The 16042-nt window shown below is 33.4% G+C and overlaps 2 protein-coding genes and 1 long non-coding RNA gene across 10 annotated transcripts; 2 read left to right on the top strand and 1 right to left on the bottom strand.

The window, feature by feature from the left end:
• Positions 1-618: 618 nt before the first annotated feature.
• Positions 619-2166, top strand: LOC11444757 (probable galacturonosyltransferase-like 3). The gene has a single exon (XM_003602288.4). The coding sequence runs from the start codon at positions 678-680 to the stop codon at positions 1707-1709; it is 1032 nt and encodes a 343-aa protein (XP_003602336.1). The 5' UTR covers positions 619-677; the 3' UTR covers positions 1710-2166.
• Positions 2167-2784: 618 nt separating this feature from the next.
• On the bottom strand, positions 2785-5869 carry LOC120579444 (uncharacterized). 5 transcript variants are annotated; one of them, XR_005645286.1, is made up of 4 exons: positions 4855-5869; positions 4338-4774; positions 4097-4241; positions 2785-3856 (listed from the first exon to the last, which is right to left on the bottom strand). It is a non-coding gene; the product is annotated as an uncharacterized lncRNA (long non-coding RNA). The 5 variants fall into 5 exon arrangements; XR_005645285.1 differs by having other exon boundaries at positions 2785-3849; positions 4114-4241; positions 4338-5869; XR_005645283.1 differs by having other exon boundaries at positions 4114-4241; positions 4338-5869.
• A 6242-nt stretch (positions 5870-12111) lies between these two features.
• LOC11444759 (growth-regulating factor 3) lies at positions 12112-15089 on the top strand. 4 transcript variants are annotated; one of them, XM_039831680.1, is made up of 4 exons: positions 12112-12847; positions 12980-13114; positions 13348-13750; positions 14177-15089. In XM_039831680.1, the coding sequence occupies exons 1-4, from the start codon at positions 12550-12552 to the stop codon at positions 14964-14966; spliced, it is 1626 nt and encodes a 541-aa protein (XP_039687614.1). In that variant the 5' UTR covers positions 12112-12549; the 3' UTR covers positions 14967-15089. The 4 variants fall into 4 exon arrangements, with proteins under 4 accessions (XP_039687614.1, XP_039687615.1, XP_003602338.1 ...); XM_039831681.1 differs by having other exon boundaries at positions 12983-13114; XM_003602290.4 differs by having other exon boundaries at positions 12114-12847; positions 13351-13750.
• Positions 15090-16042: the final 953 nt, after the last annotated feature.

Here is a 16042-nt window from a genome sequence, read left to right on the forward strand (position 1 = left end):
CTTCAATACTTCTCTCGCCTCTATTTCTTGCTAACCAAACATAGTATTAATAACATAGTACTCCATCTGGTCCTATTTATAAGAGAATTTTGGGTCAACAAAAGTTGATGTATCTGGTTAAAAATTCACTCCAAATACATTCACTTTTGTTGACCTAAATTTCTCTTATAAATAAGACCGGAGGTAGTATTACATAATTTAAAGATTAAATTGAAGTGAGAATAATGGTTTAAGGACATTTGATTTACGTTTATTCAATTTTATATAGTGATTGTCTAACTCACAATTTTGTCACCAACCATAGATTAATGTGAGTTTATCAAATCAAAATAAATAAATCAGTAGCAGACAAATCCCACCGGACACAATTGCCCCTATCCAAATCTTCAAACCCACATCAAATAACAACCGTTGATTTCATCAAATTCACCGCATCAGTCACGGACGACACAGTACACAACCGCAAGATCCATAATAACGATAACAACGCACGCGTTACGACGCTAAATCCTCGGGTCCCGTCTTTATTCTTTCCAGCCTGGCTTCTTACCAACCACACTGTTCCATCCTATGGGACCCACACCAATCCAGACAAACTTTAAATACCAAATCTACCCTTATCCTCCACAATAACACACTTCACTTTCCACACTCATTTTTTTCACTTCACTAACAAAATGCAGCCGACACTCTCACGCGCCGTCGTGTTTCTCATATTCTCTGCCGCGGCTTATTTCCCACTGGCGGATGCAGCATTTCCAGGCGAAGTTCAAACGTTCCGAGAAGCACCAGCATTCCGCAACGGACGTGAATGTCCACCACGTGAAACCTCATCCATCATCCACATTGCAATGACACTCGACGCAACCTACCTCCGTGGTTCAACCGCCGGAGTCTTCTCCGTCCTTCAACACGCATCCTGTCCAGAAAACATCGCTTTCCACTTCGTCACAACCACACACCGTCGACGTCAAGAGCTCCGTCGCATCATCATTTCAACTTTCCCTTACCTCAACTTCCACATCTACCACTTCGATTCAAATCTCGTTCGCGGAAAGATCTCTTACTCAATCCGCCGCGCACTCGATCAACCACTCAATTACGCGCGTATGTACCTCGCCGATCTAGTTCCGGCAACCGCTCAGCGAATCATCTACTTCGATTCCGATCTCATCGTCGTTGATGACGTGGCAAAACTATGGAGCATCGATTTAGGAAATCATGTCCTCGGTGCGCCGGAGTATTGTCACGCGAACTTCACTACCTACTTCACGCATCGGTTCTGGTCGAATCCGAGTTACTCGGCGTCGTTTAAGGGACGCGAAGCGTGTTACTTTAACACTGGAGTGATGGTGATTGATTTATGGAAATGGCGTGAAGGGAAATACACGGAGAAGCTTGAGAATTGGATGCGGATTCAGAAACGGAGTCGGATCTATGAGCTTGGATCTCTTCCGCCGTTTCTTTTGGTTTTCGCCGGTGATGTTGAGAGAGTGGAGCATAGATGGAATCAGCATGGGTTAGGTGGTGATAATGTGGAAGGTCTTTGCCGTGATTTGCATCCTGGTCCGGTGAGTCTTTTGCATTGGAGTGGGAAAGGGAAGCCTTGGCTTAGAATTGATTCCAAGAAGCCGTGTCCGTTGGATAGTTTATGGGCTCCTTATGATCTCTTTCGCCATTCTTCGCCTTCGCTTTTCAATGATTCCTAAATTCGGGTTTGAGGGTTGTTGCTGAAATGCTCCCCACTCGTTCGACCAAAGTGTTAACGAAATGGTTCGTCAATTTTGCATCAATTGCAACTCAATTGTTTAAGAGATTAATAGTGTTCCTGTATTGTATATAAATGGAATTGAATTGAATGGTGTAAAACCTCCATAGAGATGAGTTCGATGGCTACTTAATCTTGTTGATCATTCATCATAAACCTCCATGATGATCTGCATGGCATGGGAGGAAGCTGATAGCCAAGTGAAGAAGAGGGATAGGAAGCTGGTATTTTCTTGTATAGATGTAGATTAGGCATTTTGATGACCGGTTCCTGTTCTTTTTCGCCATGGCTATTGGTGCTATTGTTTCTTTATGGATTTGTGATTTTTTTTTTTATATTTGAATATGAAGATTATTAATCCGTGGCATTTTTCTTGTCAATTATTGATGCTTTCTAAATTTGCTGTTTTCCCATTGTCAATCTATTCAAACTGACATAACATGCTTTGCCTTTTGTATTTGGCTTATTGAATATGCTTGCTTATTCTGCAATTCATACTCTAAATTTCAAACTTCAGTGAAGCTTGTTTGTTTTTTAGTTATTGTTTTGATTGACCTCATTTCAATTTTATTCAAAATACTGAACCTTTTTATTTTTAAACAATGAAATAGTAGCAATGAAAAGAAAATAATTTCACCATGTGACTTTGAGGCTTTAAAAACCTTTTTGGAAGAGAACTAAATGCTTCTCTTTGGTGTCTGTCAAATGCAAGTTACAGATTGTTGCTTGTAGTTTTAATTCTGATTAATGGGGTTATTCATAATGACTATCTACGGACCACATTATATGGAATTACATTACTTTCATCATGTTACTATTTTCAATAACCCAGTGAGCAAGAAAAATCAACTTGGGTTCTGTGTATGACAGAAAAAGCAACCATGGATCAACTTTGAATGTGGACAAAACAGAATCTCTTTAGCATCAGATATGCAGGTGAATACCAACTCTGATGTTGTTGGGTTGCTTGTAAAACACAAGCTATGTCATACAAAATTGTTAAAGAGTCATGCAAATCTATTACTTTTCAGATAGAGAAAAAAGTACTATGATCCATAGTCCATTTTGCTGCAAGTAATTGACAACTTGAATTGGTGACTGCTTTGAAGTAATTTAAAACAAGTACAATAGTTCAAGCCGTGCCAAGCCAACTCCAATCCAACTGGGATGAAATCTGTGGTAGCCTAACCCTAAACTTTGGAAATTCAAAACTAGAAGTAGAGCCATCTTAACTGAAGCTATTGCTGACAATGAGCAGAAAGGATTACAAGATGATTTGGTGAGTGGAATTCCACACAGATGCACGGCAGAGCCTGTCTTATTGATATATCAAGTTACTACCACCTTGGATATATCTCACTTTCAATGATGCCAGCCTAGACCAACTGAAAAACCAAAAAACCATAAAATGAATAATAATGAATTTCTACTATTTTTGGATGAAGGTTACTGATCACTATATGATTAAATTGTACTGATGTTGCAGTTTTGGTTTTCTGTTCCAGAGCATCTATCCATTCCGTTATGAATTTTTGTGTGAGCACATTCTAATTTTTACCGAGGGGTTGGATTTTGAGGTCTCTTCTTTTGGTTGTTGATTGTTTGAAACTCATCCGTCTAAGAATGACCAAGAGATTCGAAACTCAATCTAATCTTGCAAATAAGTGTGCGGCTTTGTGATCCATTCTGAATTTGCATGGTTTTACATTTTTTTATGGTCGGCTCCCTCCACTATTTAAAGTTATTTAAAGTGTTTCTAATTTTTGGTTTTCACTGATAAATATGAATGTGACTCATTATGCTAACATATGAGCAACAACTGTGGAATTTGATTTGTCTCCTTGCAATTGATCTGAAGCTATGTCTGCATCATCATCTTCATTCTCTTGCATATCCATTTGACTTATCTGTTGTTACTACTTTATTATGCATCTACATCAAAAGGCTGTAGTATCCATTTGACTTATCTGTTGTTACTACTTTGTTATCACCCTGGGTTTTTTGCTTTAGTAGTTCGCTGCGCTTTTATTTGAGGCAGACTTTGAAGTAACAACGCAACTGTTTGCCAAGCATTTATAAACCTGCATACTTTAAAATTAAATTATAGTCATTGCATATGAAATAATGATAGGAAGCTGCCTTCTGGTAAGTTTAAAAGGCCATTGCAATTGTGATGTAGACATAGACATCTTTGAAATGTAAGGAATATTTCCAATATTTATCAAAGTATTAGTAAAGTAAAGAGGATAATTTCCTAAAAAACATAATCCAACTATTAAGATCATATATGTATAACAAACACAAATAAGTTACCAACATAAATCATACCTGTGTAAAATAAATACCTTATGGTGATTTGACTCTGACATATTTGAGAACAATGTAAACTTATTGAGCATCATTTGAGGCAGCTAACCCATCACAGAATTGCTTTGCATAGTCATCCCAAATGCAAATATGAAACATGTTGGCACTAAAAATCAAAACAGGTGAGAACATCAGAAGTCTAACACAATATGCATTATAATGAACATATATATGAACTATTAAAGGAAATAGAATGTTATACTTGATATCTTTGAGAAGAAAAGTGATTGATCATATCTTTAATCCACTTCTATTTGTAGAAGTTACATCATAAAAAGCTCCAATGACATCTTAAATAAAGGGTAAAAAAATGAGCAAAGTAGATAATTAAGGTCAAGTTTAAAGAAGGGATCAGTTTCACCAAGAAACCAACCAACAATCAAGTCAGTTCTATATTTTCCTCCAAGTATTTCTTCAAAACTTTTGAAATGGAGAGATGTCATAGGAATGTTTGGAAATTCTTCAGAAGTGATGACCGTAGCCCCCTGTGACAAGTCAGTATTGATGATTTGTTGCTTTTACTATAATGTCATTATTATTGACCTTGAAGTTTTCCATTTCATAAGTTTTGCTATACATCAGAACAGGCTTAAACTCTGCGATGATTTCCTTAGGCAACTTAAGGTGAATTGTATCACTCTGCATAATTCACAAATAGTTTAACATAGACATATAAGATGAGTAAAGTCAAAACCAAAAAGTGATATTTAGATGCAAACCCGAGCATCCATAATCACCATTTCAACATGTTCTGACTTGAACTTGTTGACAACCGACCGTATATCAACAATTCTGATTTGGTTCGGTGTTCTTTACTGAACATGTGTTTATCACATTCATTTGCTAAAACATTGAAACAGGAAGTAGAAACCAAAATACCGCAATTTAAAAATGTTGTTATTAAAGGCAAGTGAAATCAACGTGGCATTTTTGTAATAAAAAATGAAAATAAGAAATAAAAACAAAGAAGATTTTCTGAAACCCTTAGGTTGTGAATTCTTCAAGTAGAAACCAAAATGCCGGTTAAATTTAGTTCAGAAACCAAAGAATCAGATTCTGAACAGGTTAAATCAATACCATAAAACCAAGCAGTTTTTTAAATGGTGGTTTAAGAATCAGTTCAGAAGCAATTCAACTTGTAAATTAAAAACCTCCAAATCAATTTCTTAATTTCGTTTGGTTCGAATAATATATTTGAAGTGAAATTGAACAATAAATTCAAATAAATGAAAAACCCAGGATCTGCAAAGTAAAAAAAAAACTAAAAATTTATGAATATGTGGAAAAAAACCTATGATTCATCCAACCCAGGATCAACTATAATACCAGAGATTAAAAATAGCAGGCGTTTTAAAGCTTTTGCATCTTCCAAAATTCAATCACCAAAATTCACATGCATGCATTTCTTTAGGTCAGGAAAAGAAAGTCCAAAATGCAAAATCGGAATTGCAACACCAAACAACGAAAGATGATATCTTTAGGTCAAAAAAGTATCTTTCTGCAAAGAAAACATCTTTCGACAAACATGCAACAAAACAATCTTTTCTTTGAAATCCAATCACAATCAAAAAAGAAAAAAAAAGCGAAAACCAAAGCTTTAACACGAAATCAAAAGGAAAACAGAAAATACAAACGGTACCTGTGATGAAGAAGAAACTGAAATAGTGTTTTTGGATTAAATATCTCTCCAAGTACTATGAATGATGAAATAGGTGTAATGTGGGAGAGAAATATTGAGAATACTGCATATAAATAGACCAAATACTGATGAGGTGGCACTCTCCCAAAGTTTAAAGGTTTATTGGATTTATCAAATTGTCCCTTTTGAAGGTAAAATTGGAAATTCATAAAGTATGAGTTTTGATAGATAGTTAGTAGATTTTTTTTTTTTAATAAAGATAGTTAGTAGATTATATACCTCTACTATAAATTATTCGAAGTATTTATATCGTCCACTAAACTAAAAATTGGAAACACAACTTGTTAATGCACATTTTTTATTTTCAAATGCCGTTGGACTTGGTACACATTATTTTGGTGAAAAATGCCAGTGCACATTTACAGCTGTTGGTACTCAATTTCAGTTGTGATTTGGACGCCTCAATTTAGAACATAATTCAACCAAACCTCAAAAATTTTGTAACGAAAAAAATACATAAAATTACATTTATATATGATTCTGTTTTTATGAAGACTTGGTAATCTAACTATGAAAATTACTTGAAAAACCTCAAATTTTTATTTTCAAGATTAGCATATTCTTTTTAACCAAGAACAACACAAGTTTATTTTTTTATCCTAACAAAAAAAAGGTCTTATGGAATGGGCAACTTCTCTATCGAGTGGGATAAAAGTGATTTTTGAGATAGAGTGCAGGATGGTAGCTCACAGCATCAATATCACACTTTCATAAATCTAAATTTGGTGTTACTTTAGACTGGACTTTTGGGCAGAGCCAAGTTTAATATCACTTCTCAGTCCAATACCACACTAATTGTCTATATAAACACAATGCTACAACCTTACTAGTGACGCTTCAATCTAACCTATCACGCACATTAAGTTTATACTTGACTTGTGCATCAGAGTGTTTGCAGAGACACTTTCTTTCATCGTCCCCCACCTCCATTTAGAGAGCATTTCTTCCATTGATCCACCCTCACCGTGAGTTTTCTTATAATCTGAGTTCTATTCCGCACATGTACTTATCTCCGTTAAAAAATTTATGTCGTTTTTTTTTTATTACAAAGTTCTCATGCTGAATTCGTCTAAAGATACGCAACACAAGATTGCTCACACTCTACATGGGTGGTCATTAAATTCTTCAAAAAAAAAAAAAAGGGTGTGAGCAACCTTACATGTATTGAAACCTTAATGTTGAATTAAATGAACAATACTTCCATGCTATCCACTCGAGATTTACAATACTTCCATATGTTGATAAACAACATTTTGAAGAAAAAAGATTTTTTGCTGAAGAAACTACATATTTATTAGCCACATATTACATATATATGATTATGTCCAATGAGAAACAACACTTTGTAAAAAAAAACTATGATAATGTTCAATGAGAAACAACACTTTGTAAACAAAAAAAAGATTCTTCATAAGTTATCATCATCTGAAATTTTACCATGTAACAACGTAACAACATATTTATATTTTGTCCAATGAGTAACAACATATTTATAATTTCTTAAAAAAATAATATTTATAATACACGACGAGTACGTATAATTGGACCCTCGATCGAGATTCATGAATCCACCATCTTTATTTCTAACCAAAAAATTATAACGAGGTGGAAACCCATATGTAGAGATGATATAAATAGACACGGTCCTTCTTTTTTTGGGAAAGCAAAGTTCCACAATACATTATTGAATTAGAGTAGGCAAAAGGGAATAATCCAAGCTAGAAAGTAAAATAACTAAAATGTTTTATTTAGGTTACAAAGTCGGTGTTTCCTTGGCGGTGGTAGCTTTGGAATCAAAGCAAAATGACAAAGGTGATAGGGAGAGGGACCATTGCAAACAAGAATAGATAGCATAACACCGAACACACATGTCCCAAGCATCCCATGCCATTGTTTATTGTTTTGGTTTATTTGTTCATCATCTCTCACATGTGTCAACTTCTCCAACACTCTCCAAACTTAGTGTGTTACTACATTTATTTCTTTAACTAATCTTATAGAACACTTCTTTGCATTTTTCGAATTATATTATTTATACTAAATAGTAATTCTCAAACGGATTTTTCAAAACCTTTCCAAAGTGAGGTTGGGGAAACCACAACCAATCTATCATCGTAATCGAAAATTCTAGTACAACATAGTGACCAATAAAGAACAATAGCGTATAAGACGCGGAAGGTACGTATAAGAGAAGTACTGTTCCATGTGGTGAAAACAAAATTTGTGTCGATATTCATGTGCTCTTAAGCGTCATGGTTACTCCATAATACTCACTCCATGCATGTGTATGTGTAAGAGTAGATTTGAAATAATAGAGTTTGGAATGGAAGAGGGGAAGTGAAGTGAATTGGAGTGCAATTCACGGTTTGCAAATTGGGAATGGTTGCAGACAGAAGTAAACGTTGATTAGTTAGATAAACGAGAGAGGTGTTGCTAAGTACTTTTGCATGCAACTCTCCTTTGGACCTGCACATGAACAAATCAACTAAGTGCATACAAGTATATTTAATTTATTTATTTCAAAAGTGAAAGTACATTTTAAGAGGTCATTTTTAAGAAGTACCTTTGTATTTTCTTTTAGAGTTTAGAGCTGAGGGATGGGGGCTTTGATGATGAAAAACATTGAGAAAAATTAAATTGAGAATTTTTTTACATTTTTTTTTATCGAGAATGATAAATTAATGTTTGTGAATGATATATTTTTTATTTTAAAAATATTATAACAATATAGATTAAATTTAAAAAATATAAATTGCTAATAAATAAATTTTTGTGGGGCAACACTTAATTCTTAATGAAGATAAACCTTATATCATTCAAAAACTTATTATAAAAATAAGAAAAAATAGTGGGGAAATAAAGCCGTATTGTTTAAAGAACTCATGGAAATAAATTTTGTTTTGTAGAAAATGATAAATATTTACTATTTTAGTTGCAATTTTGTCTTATTTAATGTTTATATTTTTATGTGCAACATGTGCCATTTAATTTGGGAAAGCAAACTTCTTTTCCATCATGGAAAAGTAAATCTCAACCATTAGATTTAAGAGGAACATTGATTTTATCATAGTCTTTCTACATTATATTTTTTCCCCTTTATTCTTCTTCATCCCTCAATAAAAACTCTCATTCATCTTTGTTCATCTCTTAAACCCAAAATTCCAAAAATCAAAATAAAAATTCAAAAATAAAAAAACTCAAATACACACAAACGAAGAGGAAGGCAATAGATACACAAATTTTCTCTTTTACAATTTTGCAAGTTTATTGAGAATCGATTTTAATTTGAATTCTGTTTGATCTGGGTTTTTATTTCTGGGTTTTCCAACATATAATTTTTTTGATTTTATTTATGAGATTATGAAGATGGAAGTTAGAATTAAGGGATTGATGAAGATTTTGATGTTGAGGTTGTTGTTGTTTGTAGAAAACATTGCTGTTAGTGGAAAATTCCTGCTTTCTGCATTTGGGTGATAACTACATATACAAAACATAAATATGACTTTGTACATCCTTTCCACTTTGTTGAATCTCAGAAGTGTAAATTTTGCAAAATCAAAGAGATTCGTTGTCATTTTGTCAACTCGCCACGAATCAACAAGCACTTAGTTATACCCCTTTTCTACAAACAATTTAGTACGATACGTGTTTTAGTAGCTGAGATTTCATGCTTGTTCCAAGTTTCGTGCAACATAATCTGTTCAAAATTATATTCAGCCAAAGAAAAAGGGAAGCTAAGCTTCAATGTCTAAATTGACAGTTTGGGCTTATGTTTCACTGTGTTATTCTCATTCTATCTGCGGGAAAAAATATAATGTAGAAAGACTATGATAAAATCAATGTTCCTCTTGAATTTAATGGTTGAGATTTACTTTCCCATGATGAGAAAGAAGTTTGCTTTCCCAAATTAAATGACATCTATTTTTATGGGTTTGTCTAACATGTGCAACATTGCACATGTTAAAACAACTAATAGTAGTAACTTTTTCTTGGAAAACTATAATTATTTATTTAAAAGTTTTATATTTAATATTAAATGTACAAGTTCCAATACAAAATTTTTATTTTAAACTTCTTAACATGTGCAAATTTACACATGATAGAAAAATCCTATTTTTATTTACAATTTTATTTGTCTGTCTATCCATGTATTGTGTATATATAAGGGACCATGTACATTGAGAATCAATCCAATAAATTCATTTTCTTTCATTTCACATTTCAATAAAGCCATATTAGCCATGTGTGCATTTGTGCATGGTTTCGAATTTATAACATTTTTTTTTACGTCACATTTATTAGAAGACCATGAACATTGTGATCAAATTTAATGAAGTAATTCATTTTTTCTCATTTCACATTTCAATAAAGGCATGTGTAACCAATATAGTGTGACAACATATAAAGTTACGGTGTAATCAATAAATATATTTGGTGGAAGAGTAGAGATACTTGATGTCCTTGGATATATAATTTTTTTTTGACAAGCCTAGATATTTGGTTTAGAGTTTGGTATTTGCCGGATACGTTTGAAGATATATTTATTGGAAGGGACCAACATAAAATTAATTGATCTCAATTTTTTAATTTGAGAGGTTAACCTTAACAATTGTTGCGGATGATACATTGATTTATATAAAAGTAAAATAAAGGCAATATTTTAATTGATCCCCATATTTTTCTTTCATAGTTTCTTAAGTCACGTGAAATACCACTAATCAACTTCTATAATTAGTGTCTCTTTTGAAGATTTTTTTTTTAAGAGGTGACGTTTTTTTAAAATTATTGTAATCAATGCATTGAAAATTAAAATTTTTAAATTTTTTTTATGAAATAATTTCTTCTTTTGTAATATTTAAAATACCTCAGAAACAATCGTTAAGAAACCCATATTTTTAATGTCATATATTGGTTTCATTAAAAAGAAAAATAACCTCATATTCATCAAATAAAAAAACAAAAGTAACGTCATAATTTGATAAGGTTTGTGTCCACACTCCCCAACAATATTTAATAACACAGTTGATTAGAAAAGAACGTTAATTGATCCTGATGTTACATGTGTCCGAATGTCTTTGTCTACACACCATTTACTACGTTAGTTAATTGCTCTATAAAAACAACACTTGCATACACTGAGCCAACATTATTATAGTTCATATGAATTCCATGTGAACATCACATGTCTACATGGCAGTGAGTATGCCAAGAACACTATTGTTCATAAGTCAAACTTTAGACACATGCCTCAACCTTATATACCAAAACGTTTATTTTAAATAAGTGGCTAGCTGGATGGAATTGCATGGAAGGATATTCTTGGAGATGCTCACCAAGACATTGAATTCTTCTTGTGTACATTTGGAAATTTGAGTGAAGTAGAACTGTGTGCGCCTTTAGAATTTACTGTTAGACACCTTACTCTCTCATTCACTCAGCTGTTCTAAGAGAAAAATACACCCACCTCCCTTATGTTTCTTTAAATGACACATACACCTCCATTATTTTTATAATAGACAATAACCTCCTATGAGGTCTCTTAAAATAGATAAAAACTTTCCCTATAAATTTAACATCGTTTAATAGCCAACACCGCGATGTCGTCAACCAAATCAAGGTAAGAGTGTCTATCAGGATCAATATTCTACATTGGTATACTCACTTCTCCATCAAGGTGTACCAGCAAACGCACACATCCTGGGTTGGGTTTATCACATTCATTATTCAACGTTTTTTATCACAAGAACCTGAAACATCGGGTAAAAAGAAAAAATGAGTAAATAAGAGGCATCAACTAGTCATGACAAGAGAAGTGACAACAAAAGAAACACACCAGATGAGTATTGCATTGATTTATGAATAAATACATCATATGATAAAGTTAATCAAATAATTGGTGCAATCTAAATTACAATATGAACTTATTACTACAACTAATTACAGTATAAACTTATAGATTATGTCATCTAATTACAATCTGAATTTGAAACAACGGATGATGGTAGTAATTTATTAAAAATAATTAATGAGAAGAGGTTTGACATCGTTTCTCTTTTTCATTTGTTGTTTAGCTTAAAAAGAAAATTAGCCCAAATATCTAAGAAGAGATCAAAACTAGATGATTTTGAATTGGAGAGGCAAGTTTGGTGAAAAGATTAAAATATGAGGGAGTAAACTGTAATTAGACCCCCTAAAATTGTGTCCTATATTGATTTTAACCTTACATATAGAAAGTGATAGATAGATACCATAATAATGATGTTAGATGAAAAAATGGATAAGAGAGAGAAATAGTAAGAGGAAAGAAACAAGTCACTCAGACTCACCTTTTTTTCTTTTTTATCAATTTGTCTGCTAGTGGATTGGTGCGAATGTTGGAAGCATGGAAGCAAATCAAAGGCCGAGAATGGCGGCAACCCATAACACAATCATAAATCTCTCCATTCCAACACCTGTCTTCTTTACATGCCTCAAGCCTAGCCTTTGTTGCTGTACTACTATACTACTATATATTACCATATCATATGCATTATCATTTCATTACCCCTACTCCTATTTAGAAACAGCACTATCTTCCTTACCTGAAAAAGTTAATTTTGGTGGTTGATTCTTTTTACTATTGGCATAATATAACAAGTAAAAGTAAGTAACATTACAACAAACAAAGTTGTTTTCTTTTTTCACCAAAGTGTGCTTGGTTTCATTTTAATTAGTTATGGGTGAGTTTCGCGTTCAAGACAAGGAACCTAAAAAAAAAACCAACATTGTTGTTGGGTCGGTGCAGAGTTTTGAAGGTTTCTCTAATAATCATCACCACCGTTCATTTTTTCATAATCATGATTCTTCTTCTGCTTCTGCTGCTGATGCTGATGGTTATGGTCCCACAACATACAACATGTCTTTTGGGGGTGATTCTTCTGCTCTAGGTGCTAATGCTATCATTGATAATGGTGGTGTATCCTTAAATTTTCAACCTTTTCACAACATTTCTGCCTCCAACACAACCCTCAAAGGTTAATTTGTGTTTATTTCTTATTGTTTTCCATCAATCAATAATATATAGAAACATAAGTAGTGGTCAGAACAAAAAAAGTTCTGTACAAGTTTCTGAAGTCTGAACATACTTGTGTTTGTGGTTGTCACAGCAGGTGGAATGGCGGCTTCAATAGGAATAGGGTATCCTCCTTTCACAAGTGCTCAATGGAGAGAGCTTGAAAGACAAGCTATGATTTACAAGTACTTGATGGCTTCACTTCCTGTTCCTTCTCATCTTCTTTCATGTATGGCCCTTTTCTCTCTTCTTCCTTAATTTCATATTTTGATGTACAGACAAAGAAAATAACATAGCCCATTAACTTTTTCTACTTTTTTAAGTCCATTTTGAGTCAAAAGTTTGTATTTTTTTTACCACTTTTCATTCTATTTACCTTTTGTCATTGAATCAATGTGTGGCCTTTTTCATCATGTGTTGCTTTCTGTTCTTACTGTTTCTTGAAATTTGAACTTGTTGAAGCAGTGGATGGTGGTTTCAATTTGAGGCTATCAAATAGGAACAATACTGATCCAGAGGCTGGTAGGTGCAAAAGAACAGATGGTAAAAAATGGAGATGTTCTAAAGATGTAGCTCTTAATAACAGGTATTGTGAAAGGCATATGCATAGAGGTCGTCCCCGTTCAAGAAAGCCTGTGGAACTTCACACAAATAACAATAGCAATAGTCATCATCAAATCAAAAAGGCTCGTTGTGATTCTAACCCTTTTTCTGTGCCTGATTTTACTGTGGCTGTTCCTAATCCAACTACAAGAAAATATGGATCTTCATCACATTTTCTTGCTTCTACTCCCCTTCATCCTTATCTCCAATCTTCCCTTTCTTTGCATAATAGCAGCTTTGAGGGTTCAAATAAGCAACCAAGGTGAGTTTATATCTGTATTTTGCTATATCTGTTTAGAATCACATGTTTTGATTCATATCATATGAGTTTCATGAAATCAGGTTGCCAATGTGATTTTGTTGAAGGCTTAAGCTTCTAAGTATAGCTTTTGCTAAAATCTGTGATTCTTCTAAATTTATCATGAATCCAAACATGTACTATGCCTATGTTTTGTTTTGTACTTTTGATTTAGTTTATCTGATTTTCCCTTATTCACTTTCATGTTTTGTTGTGATTTGGTCTAAAGACTCTAAACTCTAAAACAAAAACAAAATCAACATAATAAAGCTTGATTTTTTTTTTCTTCCTCTATTAAATTCACTCTTCAGAGATAAATGCTTTGTTTTATGTTGTTAATAATATGGACTTTTTCTAGTTTGTTATTGATTTGGTGAATTGAATGAAAAGGGGCTTGGAGTGGATGCTGAATGGAGATCCAATTTCCCTTGGTGCTTCTAATTCAGGATGGAACCCTCTGATGCATAACAACAAACTTGGAATGACCAATGAAAGTTCTTATCATAATAACACTGAATCTCAGTATCTGAATTCATTTCCACTATATAACAGTTCTGAACTAGCTCAACATGAAAAACCCTTTCCTCTCTTACTTAATCCCCTTGTTGTTCCAATGCAAACTCTCCAATCTGAGAAACCAAGAGGTTTTAGTTTCATTGATGCTTGGTCTAATACAGAGACAGTGGAAAACAATGCCAACACCACCACCACCTCCAACAATGGTTCTGCATCAGTTGGTAAATTATCCCTTTCATCACTTGATCTATCAATGGGAGGTAGTGCCGTGAGTGAAGAAATGAGTACTATTGAAATGAATGCTGCGGGTGACGATGATAGTACTAAAATAGCATTATCAAATTGGCTCAATTCAGCACAACCTTGGTTAGGTTCAACACCTGGTGGTCCACTAGCTGAAGTTCTAAGGCCAAGCAATGTTACTTCCATCAGTGATGCAACAAATTCTAATCCATCTTCACCTCTCACAACAACAAATCGTGTCGAATCCATTGGCACTTCAGGAACAGGAATGGTATCCTCTCCATCTGGTGTTTTGCATAATAAAACACTTGCTTCATTTTCTGATAGTAGTGGTAATAGCAGTCCAAATGTTGCATCATCAAGAGCTAATTCTGAAATTGCCTTACTCAATAAGTTTAATCATATTTCATATGTAAATTAATTAATTAGCACCTTCTGATTTTAAGTTTCATTTAACCTAAGATTATTGTTCTATTCTGTAATGTAATCTTATTGTGCTTGCATATTTATCAAAATTCAACTATGCATTATAGCCTATTGTTCAGTGATGTTTGTTGTTATATTATATAGTAGAAGAAAAACTGATGAAACAACAAGTCAACAACCAGTGTTTCTGTTTTATGTGAATAAGACTCTTTGCTATGTTGTGTCGTGTTGTACTCCATCTCTAGTCTCTGCCTGTGACTGTGAGAGTGTACTAATACTAACAATTAATGAATGCCAAAACAATAGTGTTATTTGTTGTGTGGTCCTGATCCAATTGTTGTCTGTTGGATAAGATCATAGATCTAACTTTGACTATGTCAACCATAGACCTGTTCCACTATTTTGTTCTCTATCCCCCAACAATATCTTTATATATTCTATCTCCCAGCAAAATATCAAGTACTAACATACCTACTCGTTTTCATTTTCCTCTGCGTATATACTTATTATATTTGTTGGTATCTTTTTTTATAGCAACAATTTAAATGTGTAATAAATGTCCCAAATATGGTCTTTTTTACTTGGAAAAATTTACCTGTTAAAAGAATAGTTTAAATTACACTAATTTATGGAAAGTGACTTCTGCAAATAATTAACATGGGTCGTACTTTGTTGGAACCTAGCTGATTTTGATGTACTATTAAAATATATAAAATAAGCATTAAGTAAACATGTATGAAGTCTGAAGCATTGTGACTTTGTGAGTAGAGAGAGTACAATCTTAGCTTTTGCTGTAACGACAAAAATCCTAGCCATCAAACATGTGTGTGTGGTTGGGGTGAGGTGAGGTGGTGGGGTTTCAGTTATGTCCATGTTATGTCAAATTGTATACTGGAGGATCAATCATTTTCATATATATAGTAGAACATGTGAAATATTATCTTGTCTCCTTGGAAAGACACATTAACAAAATCTTTTGGCACATGATATTCTTTATCTTGAAGTCGGGGAAGAAGGAAGCAGCAAAAGTGATCTAAATGAAAGATCAAGTTCAATACTGTTACATTACAC

The sequence above is a fragment of the Medicago truncatula genome, chromosome 3 (genome assembly GCF_003473485.1).
Source record: "Medicago truncatula cultivar Jemalong A17 chromosome 3, MtrunA17r5.0-ANR, whole genome shotgun sequence".
NCBI lineage: Eukaryota > Viridiplantae > Streptophyta > Magnoliopsida > Fabales > Fabaceae > Medicago > Medicago truncatula.

Excerpts from the sequence above, each read along its gene's own strand:
- LOC11444757 (XM_003602288.4), top strand. The coding sequence starts at position 678 with ATGCAGCCGACACTCTCACGCGCCGTCGTGTTTCTCATATTCTCTGCC.
- LOC11444759 (XM_039831680.1), top strand. The coding sequence starts at position 12,550 with ATGGGTGAGTTTCGCGTTCAAGACAAGGAACCTAAAAAAAAAACCAAC. Across the intron at positions 12,848-12,979 it reads CTCCAACACAACCCTCAAAG|CAGGTGGAATGGCGGCTTCA; the intron begins GTTAATTTGTGT and ends TGGTTGTCACAG. Across the intron at positions 13,115-13,347 it reads TCCTTCTCATCTTCTTTCAT|CAGTGGATGGTGGTTTCAAT; the intron begins GTATGGCCCTTT and ends AACTTGTTGAAG.